Source organism: Balaenoptera acutorostrata, chromosome 11, assembly GCF_949987535.1.
Source record: "Balaenoptera acutorostrata chromosome 11, mBalAcu1.1, whole genome shotgun sequence".
Classification (NCBI taxonomy): Eukaryota; Metazoa; Chordata; class Mammalia; order Artiodactyla; family Balaenopteridae; genus Balaenoptera; species Balaenoptera acutorostrata.
In genome coordinates this window covers 74,326,230-74,348,035 of record NC_080074.1, presented here as the reverse complement: position 1 = coordinate 74,348,035, position 21,806 = coordinate 74,326,230, and the positions used below count along the sequence as shown (strand labels likewise).

Sequence of the window (21,806 nt, the reverse complement as noted above, 5' to 3'; positions counted from 1 at the left end):
TTAAGAATGAAGAGATTCTTTGACTGAATACATTCTATTTGTGTGGTTTTTTTTGAAATGTGAATATTTGTCTTTCTTGTTTTTAGGTGGGTTGGTCACTTTTATGCAAATTAATAGAAATCTGTCCAAATACAATGCAAAGCTTAATGGGTCCCCAGGATATTGGACATGATTGGGAAGTCCTAGGGGTTCACCAGTAAGTATGTAAAAACAAACTGCATTGAATATTTATCTGTACATATGACAACCCTTCCCTTGATACATTATATTTGCAATCCAAGACAATCTAGTAAAAATCCTTTAAAATACATATAGTTTTCCTTGAATCAATGATTTGCATTTATAGAGAGCTTTTGACTCAGAAGTCTATAATCTATTTGAATTAGAAAACTAACATTTGAGGTAAGAAGTCAGGTGTTGTTATTATTTTAATAATATAATAATAGTTATACAATTGATTAAGTTGTAGATTGTTGATGACTGCTTATGAATTCAAACAAAGGAAAGATTTTTTTTTCTTTTTTTACTTGTTAATAGTAGAACTGACACAAACTACTACTTCTTCAAAACAAAAATATGGGAACTAAAATGTTAGTTCTATAAATAGTAATTTAGAAGTTTATGCTTTACTGTCTTTAAAAAGTACACTTATGTATATTCATACATATATATTTAATGAGCTTAAAGTACAGCTTTCAAAATGAAGAAGAAAGGGGAAATTATCTTTCAGCACATCTGCAGCCAAATCTTGATAGCTATTTACCAGCTATATTATTGCAGTTTGCAACATAATGACTTCTTAAATGAGACTACTTCTTTAGCCATAATTAGTTAAGAAAAACTTTTCTGAAAAAAAAATGTGTTTCCAGGAAAATCCTTTTTGGATAACTTTGTTTCTTGACATTTAAGAAAATATCTTCTGTCATCAACGTTAGATGTTCTTTATACCTAATGTGACTTTTCTTTGCCACAGAGAAGTGAATACTAATTGCTTCCAAAGGCATATTGCTTGTGGAAAACGTAATTAATGCAAAACTAAATTTCACATCTTTGCATTATTTATTAGTATTAACTGTGGCTGCAGATTTTGACAAATCAGAGCTGTTTGTTCATAGGCGAGCATGTCCGTGCTTATACATTTTTCCATCTTTGATAAACATGTGTTGCTGTTCTTCGGTTTCTAGCATCTAAAGAGTGTGCTTTGAAAAGAGACTATTTACAGTTAATAGGTGTTCTCATCTCCAAACCAATCTCTGAAATTCTATGAGTCAGTAGTAAAGAATACTGCATTTAATGAGGAATGAGACAAAATATGCCTGCAATTAGTAGTTGTAATGTTATGTGTCCCTTGGTTTGGATGAGAATTTCCAAGATCCCCAAAGATTAGCCATCTATAACTTTAGGGAGCAATGGAAAACTCATCTAGTCATATTCTAGTGTAAACCAAATGTTCAAATTAACTTACATAAACGTTTCTACAGGGAATTTCATTCACTCATTTATTTGGTCACTCACTCATCATTCGTTCATCCTCTGTTCATCAGGTATTACACTCCTTTAGGCCAGAAGTAGTGTGAACAGTATAGACACACTCTCTCTACAGTGGAGCATATTAGATCATTACCAGCAAATATTTATTGTAAAACATATCTCCTTATATTCAAGGGCTTTTATCCCCCCAAAGGCTTACAGTACTAAAGGAGAAATCTCTTGTGTGGTGTTGAAGTCAGGAATAGTGGGAATGGTGCAGGGAGAGGTAGGGGCAGCATAGGTAGGAGGAGAATTGACAGAGTCGAAGGACAGGGTCTCTCAATTCCTCACCTCACCACCTGGAGACTACATGCCAAGTTTCTTGGATCTAGGTGAAGCCATGGAGGCTCTCTCTTCTAACAATAGAAAGCCAAACAGCACTGGGTAGGAATAGACTGAAGATTGTATATTTTAGAATTGATAACTCAGGGGCTCAAATTTAATACATTTGAACTAATTGAATACTATTGAAAGACTAGGTTCACTTTCTGTTATAAAATATCAATTTTTCTTTCAAAAATAGTAAAAATCAATAATTTAAATATTCAAATGGTTCTTAATTTTTATATACAAGCTAACATTTTAATTACATCTCTCTATAATATATCAACGTGTATAACATATAATTCACAAGTTTGTATCACATATAAAATGATTGATCCCTTGGTGCATATAACTCAATATTATTTTGGATATAGAATTGGGTGAAATAGTTAATAATTGAATTTGAATATTTAGAGGAAAAAGTTATAACTTTTCTGTTGAGACTCATAATAATTCCCTGTTAATCATCATAAACCTGGCTCAGGTTTACAGGGAGAAAAAATACACTAACTTCAATATAGGGAATGAAATACAATGAGATGAATAAAAATGTAGGTGAGTAAAAAACAATATCTAAAAGAGCAAACATCTAGGTATGATCTTGATTTTTGTTTTTAATTACAGACTGATTCTTAAAATGCTAACAGTTCATAATGCCAGTGTCAACCTGTCAACAGTTGGATTGAAGGCCTTAGATCTTCTCCTAACTTCAGGTAGTATATACACACATTTTTAATGTTGACTCAAAAAAACATTTTAAACCATTTGCTAAATGTGTTTTGATGTTTTTTTTAAAGTATAATCACATAATATAACCTCAATATTGATGATTTCCAAAATTCTGTGTTTCCATTTTCCATTTTTTTAAAAATAAATTTATTTATTTATTTTTGACTGCATTGGGTCTTCGTTGCTGCGCACGGGCTTTCTCTAGTTGCGGGGAACAGGGGCTACTTTTCATTGTGTGCGCGGGCTTCTCACTGGGTGACTTCTCTTTGTTGCGGAGCATGGGCTCTAGGCGCGTGGGCTTCAGTAGTTGTGGCATGTGGGCTCAGTACTTGTGGCTCGCGGGCTCTAGAGCACAGGCTCAGTAGTTGTGGCACACGGGCTTTGTTGCTCTGTGGCATGTGGGATCTTCCTGGACCAGGGCCCAAACCCATGTCCCCTGCATTGGCAGGCAGATTCTTAACCATTGCGCCACCAGGGAAGCCCCTCCACTTTCTTTCCTTATCTCTTTTCTCTACACTTTTTCTCTCAAAAATACCACCCAACATCTTGGCTTTAAACATCACCTTATATATTACTCCCAAATCTAATTTCTGTCCCCAGCTTTGCTCCTCAGATCTGGTCCCACATCTCACATTCTCATTAGTTTGTTAGCCATACATGTCCTTGTCATGACTGTATTGTACTTCATTATATCTCTAATATGTTTTCTATAATATATGCTCTAGAGTATGACATAATAGTAATATGTCATAATAAAAATATATAGCATTTCTTCTTGAGTGCTTGCTAAATGCTAGGCTTAACATATAAAATACTTAATATGCTTTTAAAAGCATAATCCTCAAAACATCCCTTGAGTTTAGTATTTTATCTCAGTTTTCTAGAGATCACTGAAGCATAGAGAGATTGCCTCAGCCAAAAAGTAGTAGAACCAGGGTCTGATTTCACATGTCAGGTTCTTTCCCTGAGTAAACTTCTACTTGGAGGATAATGGACCTGAAAACAAAGAATGTTGCTGTGGTGCAATAGTTGTGATCATTGCTGTGACAGACACTTGCTATGATGTAAGGTTCTGAGAAGAAAGGCTGCTTTCAGGGAAGCTAAGCATGAAGGATAGGGTGGATTTCCTTCAAAGTGTGAAGGGTGCTTTAGGTCAAGAAAACAGCATGTGCAGTGTTGCAGAAGCCTGGGAGGGGCTGGATGTGTGGGTGGTAAGATTTTTAAAGGCCCTTATTGGCCGTGCTAAGTGATGAAGGTCCAATAGGAGAAAGAGAAAGGAAGAAAGAGGGTGAAGATCAGAGAATGAACTGAAGAGGGATAGGAAAGGCCAGAAGGTACTCACCACTTCACCAGAGCCTTTTATTAAAATATATAATGGGATGTACTAACTAGTCTTAACTATGGTTTATTTAAACTCATCCTTGGGATCTTTTTTTTTTTTGGTGAGGGATGGGGAGGTAAAGATTTATTCTCCATTTGGCAATGGACAGGAGGTTTATGAATTTGAGAAGTCTCCCAACATGAATATATCAAGGTTAGCAGCATGTAGACAAATAGGAAATTTGACATGTGTTTTGAACAGACTAGTTAATTTCTTCCACGTAACATTAAGAATTTTGAGCTTTTAGGAAAGTTTGTAATGTGTTTTAGAGTTCATTTCAGGTACTTATTAGAGGCTAATTTATGAATCATTTTTTTGTTTGGCTTATTTGTTAACTGAGGTAATAGTTATTGGGCACTTACTGCTGTACTGGCTGCTAGAGGACTCTCAGACAGGTGAGGCAAACTCCTACAATGTAGAAGTTCACAGTCCAGCACCCCTGTCCAATATAACTTTTTGCAATGAAGGAAATGTTGTGTATGTTCAAAATCATGGCGAGTAGCCACGTGTGGTGATTGAACATTGGAAATGTGAGAAACTGAATTTTAATTTTATTTAATTTTAATTGATTTAAATTTGAGTTTAAGTAGCCTCATGTGATTGGTGGCTACAGAATTGGACAGCACTGACAAAGAGATAAAAAACATTTAAAGAAATGATTTCAATGTAATGAGGAAAGTACTCTAACAGAGATATGAAGAAAACCACCATAGGAACAAAGAGAAGAGAGCAGCTAAGCTCATTTGTAGGAGTTAAGAGCATGGTCATGACCTGCTTTAATTTTAATCCAGCTCTGCCTCTTATTTGTTCTACTTTGGGCAAAGTCACTGCATCACTTCTGTGCCTCAGTTTCCTTATCTCTATCTAACATGAGGATTGCACCTACCTCACGAGGTTGTGGTGGTTTACACATGTTAGAGTGAACTATCTAATACTTCAACCTATGTCTGACATGTTATGTGCTGTAGAAGTGTTTGCTACGACTACCACTCCTACAGTTTCTATTGACAGACTAGGTACTGTTTGTGTTATTTCTTGATTTAAGGTAGGATCATATTTGGTGCAGCAAATGGCAAGGGCATTCCATGCAGCTAGTGCAAGTGCAAAAAGATATCAAAAGAAGTGTGTTCATGATGAGCAAGGAGTTTAGCATGTTTGGAGTCAGTAGTGCAGGGAGGGACGTGAGGCTGATGAGATACATGTAGTCTGTGGAGAGTCTTGTTTGTCAGACTGAGGAGTGCGAGAAGGCCTTAGAAGACTTCAGCAAGGGATTTACAGATCACATTTGTGTTTTAGAAATATAATGCAGCAGGTAAACTAGTTAGGTAGGGATTTGGGCCTGCCAGAGCAATTAAGCAATTGTGTTTGCATTCTAGGTGAGAAGTGTTGGGGTCCTGAACAAGACAGAAATGGAGGGGCCTAGTTCAAAAGGAGTTTTTGAGATATTTAGAAGTTAGACTTGAAGGACTTGGTAATGAGTTGATTCTTTGGCTAGTCAGAGAATGAGAAGAGAGAGGGAGGATGAAAGAAGGAAGATGACTGTAGTTTCTCTGGTAACTATTGGATGGTGGCTATTGATGAAGAGATGGAACTGGAGTAGGCTAGGTTTGGGGTGGCCATGGAGTATTCAGATGGTGTTGTCTAAGAGGCAGGTAGAAATGTTTCAGGAATTTGGGGCAAGAGGTCTTGGCTATAGGTATTGATTGGGAATCACAGAGTTATAGTAAAGTGTACTGGGAATTTATCTCATTTAGAAAGACCGTAAAGCTTGATAGGTCTAACGTCTGGGGCAATTAAGTGGTTCATCAAAAAGAGAAGTCCACAAACCATTCATAGCCCTCATGTAGAAATGAAGACATTAAATGTTAAAGCAGCTATTTACTTGGAGCATATTGTTCTCTTTGAAATAGGTAAAATCACTTTGCTGATATTGGATGAAGAAAATGATATTTTCTTGTTAATTTTCGATGCCATGCGCACATTTTCAGCCAATGACGAAGTTCAGAAACTTGGATGCAAAGCTTTACATGTGCTGTTTGAGAGAGGTATTTAAAATGTCAAATTCTTTATTTTGATATTTATATAAGAAGAAAGGGATAAGTAGGTTATAATTATGATAATAAGAAAATATCTGAAATTGTACTATTTATTAAAAGTTGGATTGTCAGTCAAGGATAAGTAATGGGGTTAATTCAGAAATATTGCTTGTTTTTGCAGAATGAATTTCATTCATGGATTATCAATTATGCAATTGTAGTGAACTTTCTTCCATTACTTAACAAGGCATAGGTTCACTTTGCAAACTGTATGTGTAGGAGTTAAGGAAGAAAAAGTAATACTGTGAAGCCAAGCGTAGGTTAAGTTTGGGTTTATGTTGTTATGATGTTAAGTCATCACCAGAGGTTTTAGAAATTGCTAAAGGCTCTGGATAAAGAACCAAGAGGTTTACAAAGTGTCCCTTAGGAAAAAGACTAATATGTATTTTATCACATGGCACTGAGAATGATGACAGAGATAACCATGTAATTTTATAGTTGGTTGGAACCTTTAGTTCTTCCACTGGCTTGATGAGGAAATGGATCAGAGAAGTGAAATGAGCAACCTGCCTGAGAGTACACAGCTAGTTATCTCCATTACAGTTCAATTTACCACAGTTTTTGAGAGCACCTTTTGTGTCATTATGAGAGCCAACAGTGCTAGGAGTTTAGGATAAGAATAACGTATGTGGGCCCTGTGTTCATATCAGTTTACCTACTCTAGTTTTTGGAAGCTCCAGGAATGGAAATTCTACTGTTTAATTCCCTGTCTTATTCCAGAAAGACTTCAAATAGCTTATAGATATTTATAATACATTAGAGGAAAAGAAAAGTGAATGAGGAAATGGGTGAAGGGAAAATGATATGAAGCTAGGTTACATTTACTGCTTACTTCAGATCCTGTATCTTTGCAAAGGGATGGACCAGAAATTTGGTTCTTTGCTTCCTATCAGGCAAAGAGGTAAACATCATTGGTTACAAAGTTACTTGAGATAAAAGTAAACTCATTAATCAGAAGAAGCAATCAGTCTCATGGGAGACTTGAGAAACTACTCCCTTGGGTTTCCCTGGATAAGTTGATAAAATACATACAGTTTGCAAGGAACACAAAGTGTATTTCAGTGAAAGAGATTCTATCAAGAGTCAGAACAGCATGGGCATGGGGCTCAGCTCTCTGGTGGTGGAAGAGAGGAATGGAGGAACTGCATGTCTTTCAGGCTGTCTTCTCTAAATGTCATATCTTGAAACTAAGCTTTTGATAATAATTGGGCAGAATAGAGTTTGAGGAATTACTGTCTTGAGGGCTTATAATCTTCTGTGATGCAGTTTAAGGGGCACATTCTTATTCATGAAAGAAGGGCTAGCATCACTCACCAGCATTGTGGGATCCATCTAGGACATATGGAGAAGCACCAGGGAATGTTAAAAAGACGATCTTATTTGATAGATCAGCGCTGACAGTATTGTGATTGTAAATGTAGAGTAGAAACATTTCTGAAGTTTTCAAGAATATGAAGTTCCCCAGGACTTAGTGGCCCGTGTAAAGTTAATTTTCAAAATTTGAAACTATGGTCTGGAAACTGTTTCATAAAATGAGAAGGTTTGGTGATACCTCTCATTTATTAGAAGAACCCAGTCAGTTTCACATATTATATGGACTATTGGTGTAAAGTTGAACAACAAAAAGTAATGTTGATTATGAAGAGTGACACTAACATTTATGTCAGTGTCCTTCTCAGGCTAGGTAAACGAGATTTTTATACATGTTTTTGAGGTTCCCACCCAATAAAATGACTCCAAATGAAACTCATTGGCTTGATCCCAAGACTTTAATTATGAAAATTAATGATGACAATTTTTGATCTCTGATGAAGTCAAGACCATTAAGATAAAGTATTTCAAAGTCTAATTACTTGTTATTTGCTAAAGTTCATTCCTCTTGAACTCATGCATTTAGCTGAGCTGCCCTTCAACAATGTACCATTAACCACTCCTTTTTAAGTATTGTGATATGTTCACTTCAGTAGGCCATCTTTATTATTCATTGATTAGTTTTCTCTAGAATCTTTTAAATGAAATTGTGAATAATTTTATTTTTCTGAGAACTGTTTGGTCACTACATGGTCACTACATTTCAAAACATGGAATAACTAATATGGGTCAAAACAAAATTATTTTAACCTCAATAGCTTTTTTTCCCATTATAAAATTCCTAGGAAGGGGTCTTTGCTAAAATATAATTTTTAATTTATGTTTGTTGTATCTACTGTCTTATCTAATCATCATGAATATTATATTTTTGAGTAATTAAACTTTTATATCATGTTTGAGCTCTTTCGGTATTTTGTCTTTCATTTTTTAGTTTCAGAGGAGCAACTGGCCGAATTTGTTGAGAATAAAGATTATATGATATTGCTAAGTACATTAAAAAATTTTAAAGATGAAGAGGAAATTGTGTTTCATGTACTGCACTGTTTACATTCCCTAGCAATTCCTTGTAAGTAGCCTGCATGCATGGTTTCATTTTTGAATCTGAAAAATTACAATATATCTTCTTTCTGAGTGTGTTTCAAAAATATTTTTATTATTTAGAAACTTGTAGATGCTAAACTCATACATTTATTCATTTAATAAATTTTTATTTATTGATGCTGTTCTGCTGCTGGCTATGGGCTTGGTGCTGGAGAAACAGTAGCAGAAAATATAAACATGTTTCTTGCCTTTTCTGACCCCATAGTACCCCACAACATACAGATAAGCATGGAAGTGATTACGAAGTATTTTTGGGCAAGTGTTGGCAGAAGTACCTAGGGTTTTGAGAACAAACAGGGAGTGAGGCAAGATCTCTCAGCAGAGTCTTGAATGATGAGGAGAGCTTTGTGTGTGGAGAGGTGTGAGGTGAAGTAGAAGTGCAGGCAGTATCCCAGGCAGTGGGCATCCTAAGCGAAAAGATCCTGGAGCAAAAGAGAGCATAGAGGAATCAAGAGGATAAAAGTAGCTCAGTAAACTGTGTTTATAAGTGTGTGCACGCATGCGTGTGTGTAATGCACATGCAGAGCCCTGAGCATCTGCTCCTGTGCCATTTCATGGAGGTAGGGGAAGGGCTTGATGAGAGTCAGTGGATGAGGCTGGAGACATAACCAGATCCTAGGTCCTGAGAAGCCACAGGAAGGAGTTTGAACTTTATTGTGATTCTTGTTTAACATTTGGGTGATGCTATGAAATCTAGCCACTTTTATAACAAAAAAAAAAGTACAAATAAGAAGAAATTAATTTGCTGTGTATGCTACCAGTCAATACTAATGGACTAAAATAATACGTCAGATTTCTATTACTTCTGTTTTGTAAGTGCACATGAGCATTTTGTATTTCATGTATTACCCGTTTGGGCTTGTACAGGATTTACACATGCATTTATCTGGTAATAATTTCATCTTCACACATGTGAAGTTGTGAGGATTAAATCAGTTAAATAATGTGAAAAATGTAGAATAGTACCTGGTAATGTAATGTAGTAAGTGTGGTTAAAACACTGACAGTATTACTACATGCTTTGTATTTAATACATATGTAGCTTATTATATATAATATGCATATATGGTTTCAGACATAGAAATGTCACAGATGTGAGACTAATCCCCTTGTGAAAGAATGCCCTTTCTTAATAATGGTTATAAAATCCTTCATTTTCTTATCCATGGAAAGTTAAACTCTTAGAAGTAGATGGGGCAGAACAATAATAGAAAATGGAATTTAAACTTCTCTACTTGTTGCAGAGTCATCTACTGCCAACAAACTGAATATATTCTTCATTTTACCTTTCCTTGGCTATACATTTATTTATTTATTTTGTGCTGGTTGTCTTGAAATTCATTCTTTTCCACCCACATCACCATAACTCCAGTGTAAATGTGCTGATTCATAAAGAAAAGGTCAAAGAAAGCAGCAACTAAAAATAAAAAAAAAGCAAGTGTTTTAAACTTTACCTTGAATCTAGAGCAAGTTGTATCTTTGATTCTGAATAAAAGGAGGTAATTGTGTTGAGGCCATTTCCTTTCTTTTCATTTCCTTCTTTTTCCATATTTAGTGTTTTTTAAATACAATTTAAACATTAAAAATGTAGTTTTTGGAAAACAGTTGGTTAGTTTGATTGTGCCAAAAAAGAAAGAAAAATGTTTTGCAAGCACCTTTTTTTCTGTCTGTTTTAAGAATTGTCAACATTTCATTCAGACATATAAATTAGTTTTCTCCACATAGGTTCACATACTCTTGATTAATTGCCTTTCCCAGTGGAGTCTTTCCTTCCTTTGTGGTTCACCTATGTTTATCCCTTAGTTATACATTTTAATATTATGTCTCTCCTCTCCCCTTCATCCATTCTTTTCCCTGTCTATCTCAGAGCCTTCAGGAAGCTCGGTTTTGCTGCCTTTTACACTGGCTGCTCTTCTGCTGCCCTTCTGGAATGGACAGGAAATAGATGATAGCTGATTCTACCTCTTCTATTCTGTGATATAATCTTGATTTTCCTTCTGTTGGTTTGAGGAAAAGGAGCAATTAAAATCCGTTATCCAATGGAATAGTGCCTCATTCGGAAACAGGCCCCAAATCCATTTATTTGAAAACTTACGGCCAAAACTTTACACATTTTGACTTATATAAAAAGCACTCTCAGTTTTCCCTTTATTTTTTTTAAGTTTTTAAGCCAAAAATACAGGAATAAAGCAACTTTCCCTTAATGCTAGAGATGAGTCCTAAATCGTATTATATTAACATTGAACAACAGTATTTTTATAGCTATTTGACAGAACATGATATTTAAATTTGGAAATGTAGCCATTATACTGCCATATATTTAAAATCTCTGTAAGGTGTCTTTGTATGCATATTTCAAAGGGGAAATTATTACCTTATTGATAATTGTGATTTCTTTAAATTTAGGCAGTAATGTTGAAGTCCTCATGAGTGGCAATGTCAGGTGTTATAATATTGTGGTAGAAGCCATGATAGCATTCCCTATCAGTGAAAAAATTCAAGAAGTGAGTTGCTGCTTGCTCCATAGGCTTACATTAGGTAAGTTATAATTCTTGGTTAATTTATCGCAGTCTATATGATGTAAGTATATATAGCATACATATGTTTATGTTTATGGATAAGTAACATATTGACATACACTGGATGGAAATATTGTAAATTAGCAAACTGTTCTGCCATTCTTAGGTGGAATTTTAATAGGAGTGGCAAAAATAAAAGTGTGCAATATGAGAAGTCTTATCACTGTTATGCTATATTTAAAGTATTATTATGTAAATAGTTGATACAAACAAAAGAATAAGCATAACATATAGAAAATGTGAAGCACAGTGCAAAAGAACTCCTCACCCAACTTAAGTATTAGTACATTACCAGTGCTGGTAAAGCTACTCTGGGGTCTGCCCTTCTTCCACTTTCTCTACAGAGGTTAACGCTCTCCAGAGTTTTGTGTTAATAAACCTTTTGCTTTCTAAATTAAATTTTACTACATTCATTTATCTCTGTAAACAAAATTGTTAACGTTTGCTTGTTTTTGCTTGATAAAAATGGCATCATGCTGAATGTTGTCTTCTGCAAGTTTTTAAAAACTATTTTGTTTATAAGACTCATGAATATTTTTGCATATAGTTGTATGTAGTATTCTATGATGTGATGAGTATACCACAATTTATTTATCCATTTTCCTATCCACGGACATTGGTTTATGTCTTGTTTTATGCTGCTACCATCTGTTTTGCTATGAAAATGTAAAGGAAGGTGAATATCTTTTCAAATATTTCTTTGCTATTGGTGCTTCCTCTTTTTGTGGAGTACCTGATTTGCCTTTTTCTGTTTTCCATGGTATAGTCTGTCTTTTTAAAAATTGATTCTTAGTTCTGGCTAATAATGTTTTGGTGGTCAGTTATATGTATCGAAAATATTTTGTCTTGATTGGTGAGCTGTCTTTTTATCTTCTTTGTGTGGCTTTTGTGGTATAGTTTAATTTCATGATTAGTTGCTTTGTGATTTACCCTTTTTTATGTATTTTAAGAAATCCTTCCTTTGCCTAAGATAATAAATGTATTCCACATTTTATCCAAAATCTTTCTAATTTAAGCATTAAAGTGTTAAAATCTGTTTGGAATTATTTTATACAGTAGGAATTCAATTACCCCACCCCCCATTTATAATATGGAGAGCACAATTTATTATATGGTTCATCCATTTCCCAGTAGTATCATATATTGAATATATGTATATAATATGTATGTATTATTTATAGGTTTATAATATGTAATATATGTATGTTTCTGTTTTTGCTGTTCTGTTGTGTTTGTTGATTTGATTTGTCGGGCTCCATATCAAACTGTTTAAATTATTATAGCTCTGTGAGTCCTGATATCTCAAAAGCTAATAGGTAAAGTCATTATATATTCTTCTTTTTTGGTTACAGCTTGGCTTTTTTCATGGGCCTTTACAATGCCGAATACATTTTAGAATTAACTTGTCCAGTTCCTTGGAAAACTCTATTTGGATTTTGATTAAAATCATACAGAATATATGGATCAATTTAAGAACTGACAACTTTACATTATAATTTTTTCCATACAAGTCTTGCACATCTTATTAGTTATTTCTAGGTACCCTATTTTTGTTATTATAAATGGTGTCTTTTTTAAAATTGTATTTTTGAACTGTGTATGTGTAAAGAAATGCAAATGATTTTTTGCATATTGATCTTATCTAAACTCTTATTAATTCTAAAAATTTATTTATAAATGCTCTTAGGTTTTCTGTGTAGCAGTTATTTAATTTGATTTCCTTGTCTTCTTGCATGGCCCACAATTACTAGTACAGTGTTGAATAGAAGCAGTGATAGTAGGCATCCTTGTCTTTTTCTTGATTTTAAAGGGAATGCTTTATATTCTCCCATCCAGAATAATGCTTATTATATGGGTTTTTGTTGTTGTTATTGCTGTTGTTAATCTTGTTTGTTTTGTGACAAGTAGCTTTTATCAAGTTAAGAAGTTTCCTTCTGTTTCTTGTTTGCTTTTATTTTTTAATTATTATTATTTTTTAAATTTTATTTATTTATTTGGTTGTGCTGGGTCTTAGTTGTTGCATGTGGGCTCCTTAGTTGTGGCATGCAAACTCTTAGTTGCAGCATGCATGTGGGATCTAGTTCCCTGGCCAGGGATCGAACCCAGGCCCCCTGCATTGGGAGCACAGAGTCTTAGCCACTGCGCCACCAGGGAAGTCCCTGCTTTTATTTTAATATGTGGGCCTTTTAAAAAGAATTATGAGTATTGAATTTTATCAAATATTTAAAAAAAATTTTAAGATCATTTGTTTTCCTCTTATCTTGATAATATGGAGAATTAGAATTGCATATACAGGTTTTCTAATAGTAAGCCACTTTGTACTCCTGTGATAAATTCAACTTGGTCATTTTATTAGATTTCTTATATATTTATAAAAAAACTCTAAAATATAAAAAATATAAAAAATTTATATATTTATTTTCAGATCTGCCAGGTAACTTTTGACTGACTCTTATTCACTCTTCCCTTTCCCTTTCTCTTTTCTTTTATTCTAATTTTATTTCTTTAATCATTAATACATAGCTATCTTGTGTTCTGTATCTGATAATTCCAATATATGAAGTTCTTGAGAGTTTAAACCTCCTGCTCCTGTGCTGACTGCTTGTCTGTCATGGAGTCTTGTTTTCCTGTATGTTTGTGAGTTTTTCTTTGATTGAGTTTAATCTCTGAGAATCCTGAGGACCTAAACATCTCATCCAGAGATGTTTGCCAGGAGCCAGGGCACAGGACTGACCTGGGGCCACTTTAGAATCTTTTTAAGATTCAAACTTGAAGTGGGAGACTCTGGTTGAGCTACCCTCCTTTGGAGAGACTACAAGGCTAGTCTGATCAAGGCTGGTTGATCACAGTGACTCATACTTTCCCACATGGCTACTCTGGCTTGTCCATTTGCTTTCAGCTCACAGTTCTTGTTTCAGCTCCTTGTTGAGCCTCCCCCAACTCCCTCAATACACACCTTGGAGATTTCCTTGATGTTTTTGTGAGGAGAACAACGCATTAAAAAGTAAATGGTTGGTGAATAGTAAGGTAGGATCCTTAACTGTTGGAAATTGGTTCCGACAACCTTTTCTAAAAAGGATCACCAGAAATGTTTTGTGCAAAATCAGGATTATTATAATAGACATTTGACTTTTCATCACTATAACTTTGGGAAAAAAATCATCATTCATTTGAAAAAACTCATTTTTATGTTTTTATTGTAGCAACTTATATTTTCATTTACAGAAATATGGCCATATCCCCTGTATAATTCAGAATTTGTATAATTCTGCAATTGATTTTAGCCTTAGGAATATTACTAGGTAGTTTCAGTTAAAATGGAATTTTTATAAATTGAATTCTAATTTGCATGCACAACTTCAGTTTGTTTCTTTCCTTGATAAGCATTTATTGAATGCTTATCATATGACCAAAACTGTGGAGATATGAAAATAATGTCTTATTTGCACATTTCTTTCATATTTTCTAAAGTAGTTTCATATATAATATATAATTTTTTGATCCTTGAAACAATCCTGGGAGATGTGATATTTTTATTATCTCTGTATTTATAGATGAGGACCTATTTTAGCAAGTCTATGTGTCTTATCCAAGATCATGTAGTCAGTAAGTGGTAAAGTCAGGCTAAGAATCCAGATTTCTGCATTCCTAAGCAAAACAAAGCATTTCTTCTAAAATGTTGTAACCATTTACTAGTTTATTTCTTTTATCAGGTGAGAATTTTACTCATATTTTCATGAAGAAGCACACAGTTGTACAAGCTAGCTGATATCTGGGAGAGTTTTAAAGTAATTCAAAAGTTGATTCTTAAATCTAGCTAATAGAGTAACACACTAATATAGAATTCTCTATTTCATGTTCTGCGACTTACCACTCAAGTTAAAACTTGCACGACATACTAAGAATGTGAGTTTACCTTAATCCCTTAAATGAGCCAGACGAAGAAGTGGTTTTATTGTCATGATGAGGAAATGGTACTTGATTTTCAAATAGGTGTACAATAGCACATTAAGGGTGGTTGACATTATACTGTTGAAATTAAATAAACCATATAAACTATCATATGGTTAATGCATTTAAAGGCCTTATATAATTTACTATGTATTTTCACATAACTATAAATGAAAATAAGATAAGGCCAGTCTCACTGATGTTTGCTCAGAGTCACACAGTTTTCAGTGGTAGAGCAACTGTTGGCAGTGGCATGGGAATAATACTAGGGAAAAGGAGGTGAGACAGCCCAAGTTTAGATAAGCTGGTAAAAGTGGAAAATAACCTTTTTTGAAATGACCCTCCAAGACGAGAGACCACTAAGGGCTGGGGAGTATGTCAGCTTAATGGGTGAATGCGGAAGAGGCATGAACATAAAAAGATGTTGATAAAGAAGAGCTACACCTAGTTAATCTGCCTTTTGATTTTGAAGCCTTGATTAATATTTAGTGTGGACTTTAGTCTTTTCATGGTATAGAATCTTTTCCAATTCTGGCTGTGTGTCTCAGGGATCATCTAATTACACATATAGCTAACTAGGAGTTTCATTCTTACTCCTAGAAGGAAACTTGGTGACTGTTAGTAAGTTACAGATAAGCTAAGTGGAAGGAGGCACATATTTTTGGACTGTTATTTACAATTTTTTTCCTTATAAGGATTTAGATTTCTATATGGTTATGAGAAGAATGAGTATAAAAATGTAAGGGATGTCTTCCTGGGTTGGGTTAGAGGTAGTAAAATATTCTCATATTTTTCTTCTAAGATTATCATAGACAAGATCAGGTAATGATAAGTGTGCCAATGGGTTTTCTGAGCACTATTCTTTAAGTGACAGAAGGCTGTTTCAGCAAAAGCATTTAATGACAAGGGAGGTTTTTTCCCCCATCTTTTAGAAGGCAGGAAAATTAAGCTATTTTGTACACTGAATATTGTAGTGTCATGAATAACAGATACCTCATTGTTTTAATATGATGATGACATGAGAGGGAGTCAATGAACACAAGTTAATATAACTCAAACATTTAATTTTTTTTTTGCCTAGTCAGTTCTGTTGTCTAAGCAAGATAATTGAATGAGTGCATAAAATAAATTTTCAATACTTTATGCAATCCTCTTAAGCTATTTTAATTAAAGTAAATATATGTTTTAATGTCATTAAGAATAGTCATCACTACTCAAATTTGTTGATTTAAATACTGTTATGTGATTAAAGGTAATTTAAGTTCCATGGATGAGAATTCCACTAATATCTCACTTAACTTTTAGGTAATTTTTTTAATATCCTGGTATTAAACGAGGTGCATGAGTTTGTGGTGAAAGCTGTGCAGCAGTATTCAGAGAATGCAGCATTACAGATCGCAGCACTCAGCTGTTTAGCTCTCCTCAGTAAGTAACTTTACTAACAAGGAAATTCTTACAGGTGCATTTGATCTTGAATATTAACATTATAACAAGATAACATTATAACAAGAAAGTCATATGTAGAGAAGGAACCCTTAAATGCCTTTTCTGTCTTAATGTAACTCATTTTCCAATAGACGATACTTTCAAGGGGACTAACAGTTGTGGTAAGTACATCCTTCCCAGTTCAGATATCAGTAAATACATCCTTGATTTAGCTTTATTATTAACAGTTAACTTCCTGAATTAATCTTCCTCTAGCCTATTAGTTTTGTTTGGTACCCTCTTGCTCATTTGGTAATTTATCTAGATGGGATAGCAGTATGATGAAGTGTGTAATATATTAAAAAGGTCTTTTAATTAACCAGGGCCACTACTAAAGAATACCTCACTCTGTTGATAATGTTTCAATATGCGGACTTAGAGTTGGTCATTCAAACTGTAAGTAAGTTACATGTTTACATTTTTTCCAAGCTGAGACCATTTTCTTAAATCAAGACTTAGAGGAAAAGAATGAGAATCAGGAGAATGATGATGAAGAAGAAGATAAATTGTTTTGGCTGGAAGCCTGCTACAAAGCATTAACGTGGCATAGAAAGAACAAGCGTGTGCAGGTTGGACTCTTTCATAAATTTTATAGTCGTTCAAAATGGTTTGTTCAATAATTTATTTTTTGACAGGTTTCTTTTTTCCTTCCCTAATCCAGGAGGCTGCATGTTGGGCCCTGAATAATCTCCTTATGTACCAAAACAGTTTACATGAGAAGATTGGAGATGAAGATGGCCAGTCAGTAGTTTTGATTCTATATGATAGAAAATTTCAGTCATATTTTTAATCAATCCACATGAAATACCATAACTGAAATTTTTATTGTTTGAAATATTTTTGATGTAGGCATTTATGTTTTAAGTGTTGCCACAAAATACTTGTGGATATATATTTTGATCCCATTGCCTTGGATAGTTAGTAAAAGGTGGTTTGTTTGAGAGTTATTACTGAGAGATTTAGAATCAAGAGTCATTCAGTAAATTATGAATCATCAAGAAAGAACCTTTCAATTTTCTGGCTAATCATTTAAAATGCCATATTAATTAATCTCAAGTGATAGAAATTGCAGAGCAATCTGTGACCTTTTCTGTTGTGGTTACTAGCCAGCAGGTTGTCAATATCAGGAATTAGATGTGGTTAGAAGCCTCCTATAGTGATTCCCCACTTGGTGTAGCAGTGTTGACCTGTCTTCTCTTGAGAGGGTTATTTGTAGCTGTCAGCTCTTAAGGATGCTTTCTATGGGAGCACCATTTAAACCTCATAAGACCAGTCATCTCTCCCACAGATACACGAGTTCTGAGTATATCAGATTTGTTTCATGTCCATGAGCAACTGCTTAGATTTTTACTGTTGGCTCTGCATATCCTCTGGATTTTAAATTTTGAATGACTTACCTTGGAAATTTAAATATAATATTCTGCATCTCAAATCCTGACAGCCTGTCAGCAGAGTGATCTACTGCCACTCAGAAGGGAATTAATGACACAGATGCTATTTATTTAAACATCTATTTTGAATGGAAACAGTAAATTTTGAAAAATATATGTTAAACCAGCCTTCTAATCTGCTTTGAGCAATCTTTTAAAGAAATTAGGATAAGGTTGGTTCATGTTGCAGTTTATAAATTTCAGGTCATAGACACTAATTCCTCAAAATCCATAGGAGATCATTAAGATAAATACATCATTAAAACATATTTATGCTCTACATTAAAAAATTCACTTTGCTTCATTATGACTTTTAATTTTTCATTTCTTGCTTACATCATCTTCTTTTGCTCACTTAATCTTTTTACTCTTAGCACCTCTTTATATATCTGCTGAGTCTTTTATTTTCTCCGTCTACTGCTTATCTACTTTGAAGAAACAGAAATACTACTTTATTGTAGTTCATGGATTTGAATATAATTTTTAAATATAAAACTGTTTAACTGTAATTCACTCCTATGAGTAGAGGTGGCATAAAATATTGTTTATCTGCCGTTATTTGTTGTTAGAGAGATTAGATAACAGTAAGTGACTATTTGAGCTAATTATTAAAGAGATTACTATTAATATTGTGGTTGAATTTGTGAAAGGTTCCCAGCTCACAGGGAAGTGATGCTCTCGATGCTGATGCATTCTTCATCAAAAGAAGTCTTCCAGGCATCTGCAAATGCATTGTCGACTCTGTTAGAACAAAATGGTAAGAGATACACCTTATTTTTTAATAAAAAGAAACACATTTTGTGGTATTTTTTAAATTATAAAAGCAATATATTGTAAAAACTTCAAATATGTAAATATATACATCTGATATATTGATATATAGGTAAAACGATAAAGAAGAAAATAACATTTTGATGTTCTTCTTCTGGACTTCTATGTATGTACTTACAGATGACATATACAATATACTTTATATTTTTTGGAGAAATGGGATCATATTATAATCTTTTATAAACAAATTTTACATTTCTTTTTTTATGTTGATAAATGTAAATTCTCACATTATTGTTTTTAATGGTTGTGTAGTTTCCCAATGCATGCCTGTTTCCTATTTTATAGTCCAGTTTCTTGTTGATGGACTTTTGCTTGTGTCCAGTGGTATTTTTTTTGGATATCTATAATAATCGCCAAATGGTCACTTCTTTCCCCCAGTTTTCTTTATACACTCTTCTTGTTATTTTCTTAGGAATGCAATGGGTGGAGAGATATTCACCATTGTAAAATCTGCTAAAATTGTCCATTATAAAAAATTTTAAAAAATAGTCCTTTACATGTAAATCTTTTAGCTTTGCATTATTAAGGGGAGAAAAAACTGGCTGTTATACCTTTGGAAGAACACTTTAGGTTTAAAACTGAGGCTCAGGCTGCTCTGATTCCTGCCCTCATAAACAGGAAATACTGCCAGAAAATCTTGGGAGAAAATTCATCATACAGGCATTGGGACTTGGCAGCTCTTGAAGGATATTTTTGGAGGGAGAAAAATAGAGAAAAACACTGAAAGCTTGAAAATAAGACCAGTGTTAGCATCAGCTTTTAGTAGAGAACCTGGTTAGAGTGAAAAGAATAAAGAAACCTCCTCATGCATGTTTCCTTACACTATTATTTAAGTCAAATCAAGAGAAAAATCACTTCTTTGTTCTCCTCCTTTCTCACTCTACCTCTCTGATGGCACTGAAAAGGCCATCATAAGAGGCTTGGGCTGGCAAGAGCCCTGAGAGATAGCCAGAGGTTGCCTTCAAGGGATAATGAGTCAGAGCAGGAGTGGCAAAAAAGGAAACTGCTCTTCTTGAGTCTCCCATCCTCTACTGTGCAGAGGCCTGGATGGGGATCTCACTCTTGAAAATGAGCACTGGCCTTGGCTGTTTTTTGTGTGAGGCCCCTTAGAGAGGAGACAAACCCTTACCATGTACAAACCACATTGTGTTGGTGCTGTAGTTCTTAACCCCCTGGAAATCTTTGATATGTCAACAAAACAACCATGATTTTGTGAGATTTAAACTGCTTCTTTTTTTTGTTGTTGTTGTTTTTTTAAGAAAAGGATTACTTTATACATATTGACACACACATGTAAGAATCCTGGAGACATTAGCTAAAGCTACTATAGTAGTACTCATTTCTGTAATTGGTCACCAGGTCGTAGTTGGTGTATGTGTATGTGTATATGTATATATATTTAGTTAGTATCTATAGTTTCTGTTTTCATCTCCTCATTCCATATTTCCCATGTCCTCCACCGGAACTTCAGTTGCTCCTGGTTCTGGAGTGACCCAACCCTTCATCCATGAAAGGTCAAAGTCCTCAGTCATACTGCTTTTTTTTGGTTGCTGTAGTTTTCTTTCTTTCTTTTTTTTGAATTTGTTTTGTTTTTGTTTTTGTTTTTATTTTTATTGAAGTATAGTTGATTTACAATGTTGTGTTAGTTTCAGGTGTACAGCACAGTGATTCAGTTATACATACATACATACATACATACATATATTCTTTTTCAGATTATTTTCCCTTATAGATGATTACAGAATATTGAGTATACTTCCCTGTGCTATACAGTAGGTACTTGTTGGTTACTTATTTTATATGTTATAGTAGTGTGTTGGTTGCTGTAGTTTTCAATTCACTTTTTTTTTTTTTTTTTTTTTTTTTTTTTTTTTATAAATTTATTTATTTACTTTTGGCTGTGTTGGGTCTTCGTTTCTGTGCGAGGGCTTTCTCTAGTTGCGGCAAGTGGGGGCCACTCTTCATCGCGGTGCGCGGGCCTCTCACTGTCGCGGCCTCTCTTGTTGCGGAGCACAGGCTCCAGACGCGCAGGCTCAGTAGTTGTGGCTCACGGGCCTAGTTGCTCCGCGGCATGTGGGATCTTCCCAGACCAGGGCTCGAACCCGTGTCCCCTGCATTGGCAGGCAGATTCTCAGCCACTGCGCCACCAGGGAAGCCCTCAATTCACTTTTACTGTTGGGGATGCAGGTATCAAGAGGCTGCTAGAGATTACCTTGGATCTCAGACAGTCTTCCTTGCCACAATTGTGTAGCAGTAACCTGTCTCCCCTTGGTAATTGGATCAGTCACATCAGCCAGGAGAGTAGCTCCTTTTTTCAACTGGTGGTTCAGTTCATAAGTAGCTTAAAGTGGCCAGGTAGATGTCACATGCTCTGATTAGATGGAACCATTGTTGTTTCCCCTGATGAAAGCTTATCCTGCTCCATGCAAGATGGTGGTATTTAGGTTGGAAGATGTACCATTTTTACTTTTTAAAATACTTTTTCTTGTGCTTTTTTCTTCATTTTTCTTGAGATATACTTGACATAAAGCATTGTATAAGTTTAAGGTGTACAGCATTATGAAATTATTAGTACAATAAGTTCAGGGAACATCGATCTTCTCCTATAGATACAAAATAAAAGAAAAAAGAAATGTTTTCCTTGTGATGAGAACTCTTAGGATTAACTCTCTTAACAACTTTCGTATATAACACACAGCAGTGTTACTTATATTAATCATGTTGTACATTACAGCCCTAGTATTTATTTATCTTATAAATGGGAGTTTGTACCTTTTCACCACTTTCATCCAATCCCCCCTTCCATCCCTCCCCCAGCTTTTGGTAACCACAAATTCCTCTTTTCCTATGAGTCTGTTTTTGAAATATAATTGACCTGCAACACTGTTAGTTCCAGGTGCACAACATAGCGATTTTATATTTCTATACAGTACAAAGTGAGCAGCATGATAAGTCTAGTTATCATCTGTCATTATACAAAGATATTACATTATTA

The 21,806-nt window shown here is 34.5% G+C and overlaps 1 protein-coding gene across 5 annotated transcripts in view; it reads left to right on the top strand.

Moving 5' to 3' along the window:
* LRRK2 (leucine rich repeat kinase 2) overlaps positions 1–21,806 on the top strand; it is a 142,756-nt gene that overhangs the window by 4,939 nt on the left and 116,011 nt on the right. For 4 of the 5 annotated variants that reach the window (XM_057556675.1, XM_007168314.2, XM_007168313.2 and 1 more), the window contains exons 3-11: positions 87–196; positions 2,479–2,567; positions 5,875–6,009; positions 8,363–8,497; positions 10,939–11,070; positions 16,368–16,487; positions 16,977–17,116; positions 17,209–17,288; positions 18,628–18,734. In XM_057556675.1, the coding sequence (XP_057412658.1) occupies positions 87–196; positions 2,479–2,567; positions 5,875–6,009; positions 8,363–8,497; positions 10,939–11,070; positions 16,368–16,487; positions 16,977–17,116; positions 17,209–17,288; positions 18,628–18,734 (1,048 nt within the window). The remainder of the gene's footprint in view (positions 1–86; positions 197–2,478; positions 2,568–5,874; positions 6,010–8,362; positions 8,498–10,938; positions 11,071–16,367; positions 16,488–16,976; positions 17,117–17,208; positions 17,289–18,627; positions 18,735–21,806) is intronic. The other variant, XM_007168315.2, reaches the window with a different exon arrangement.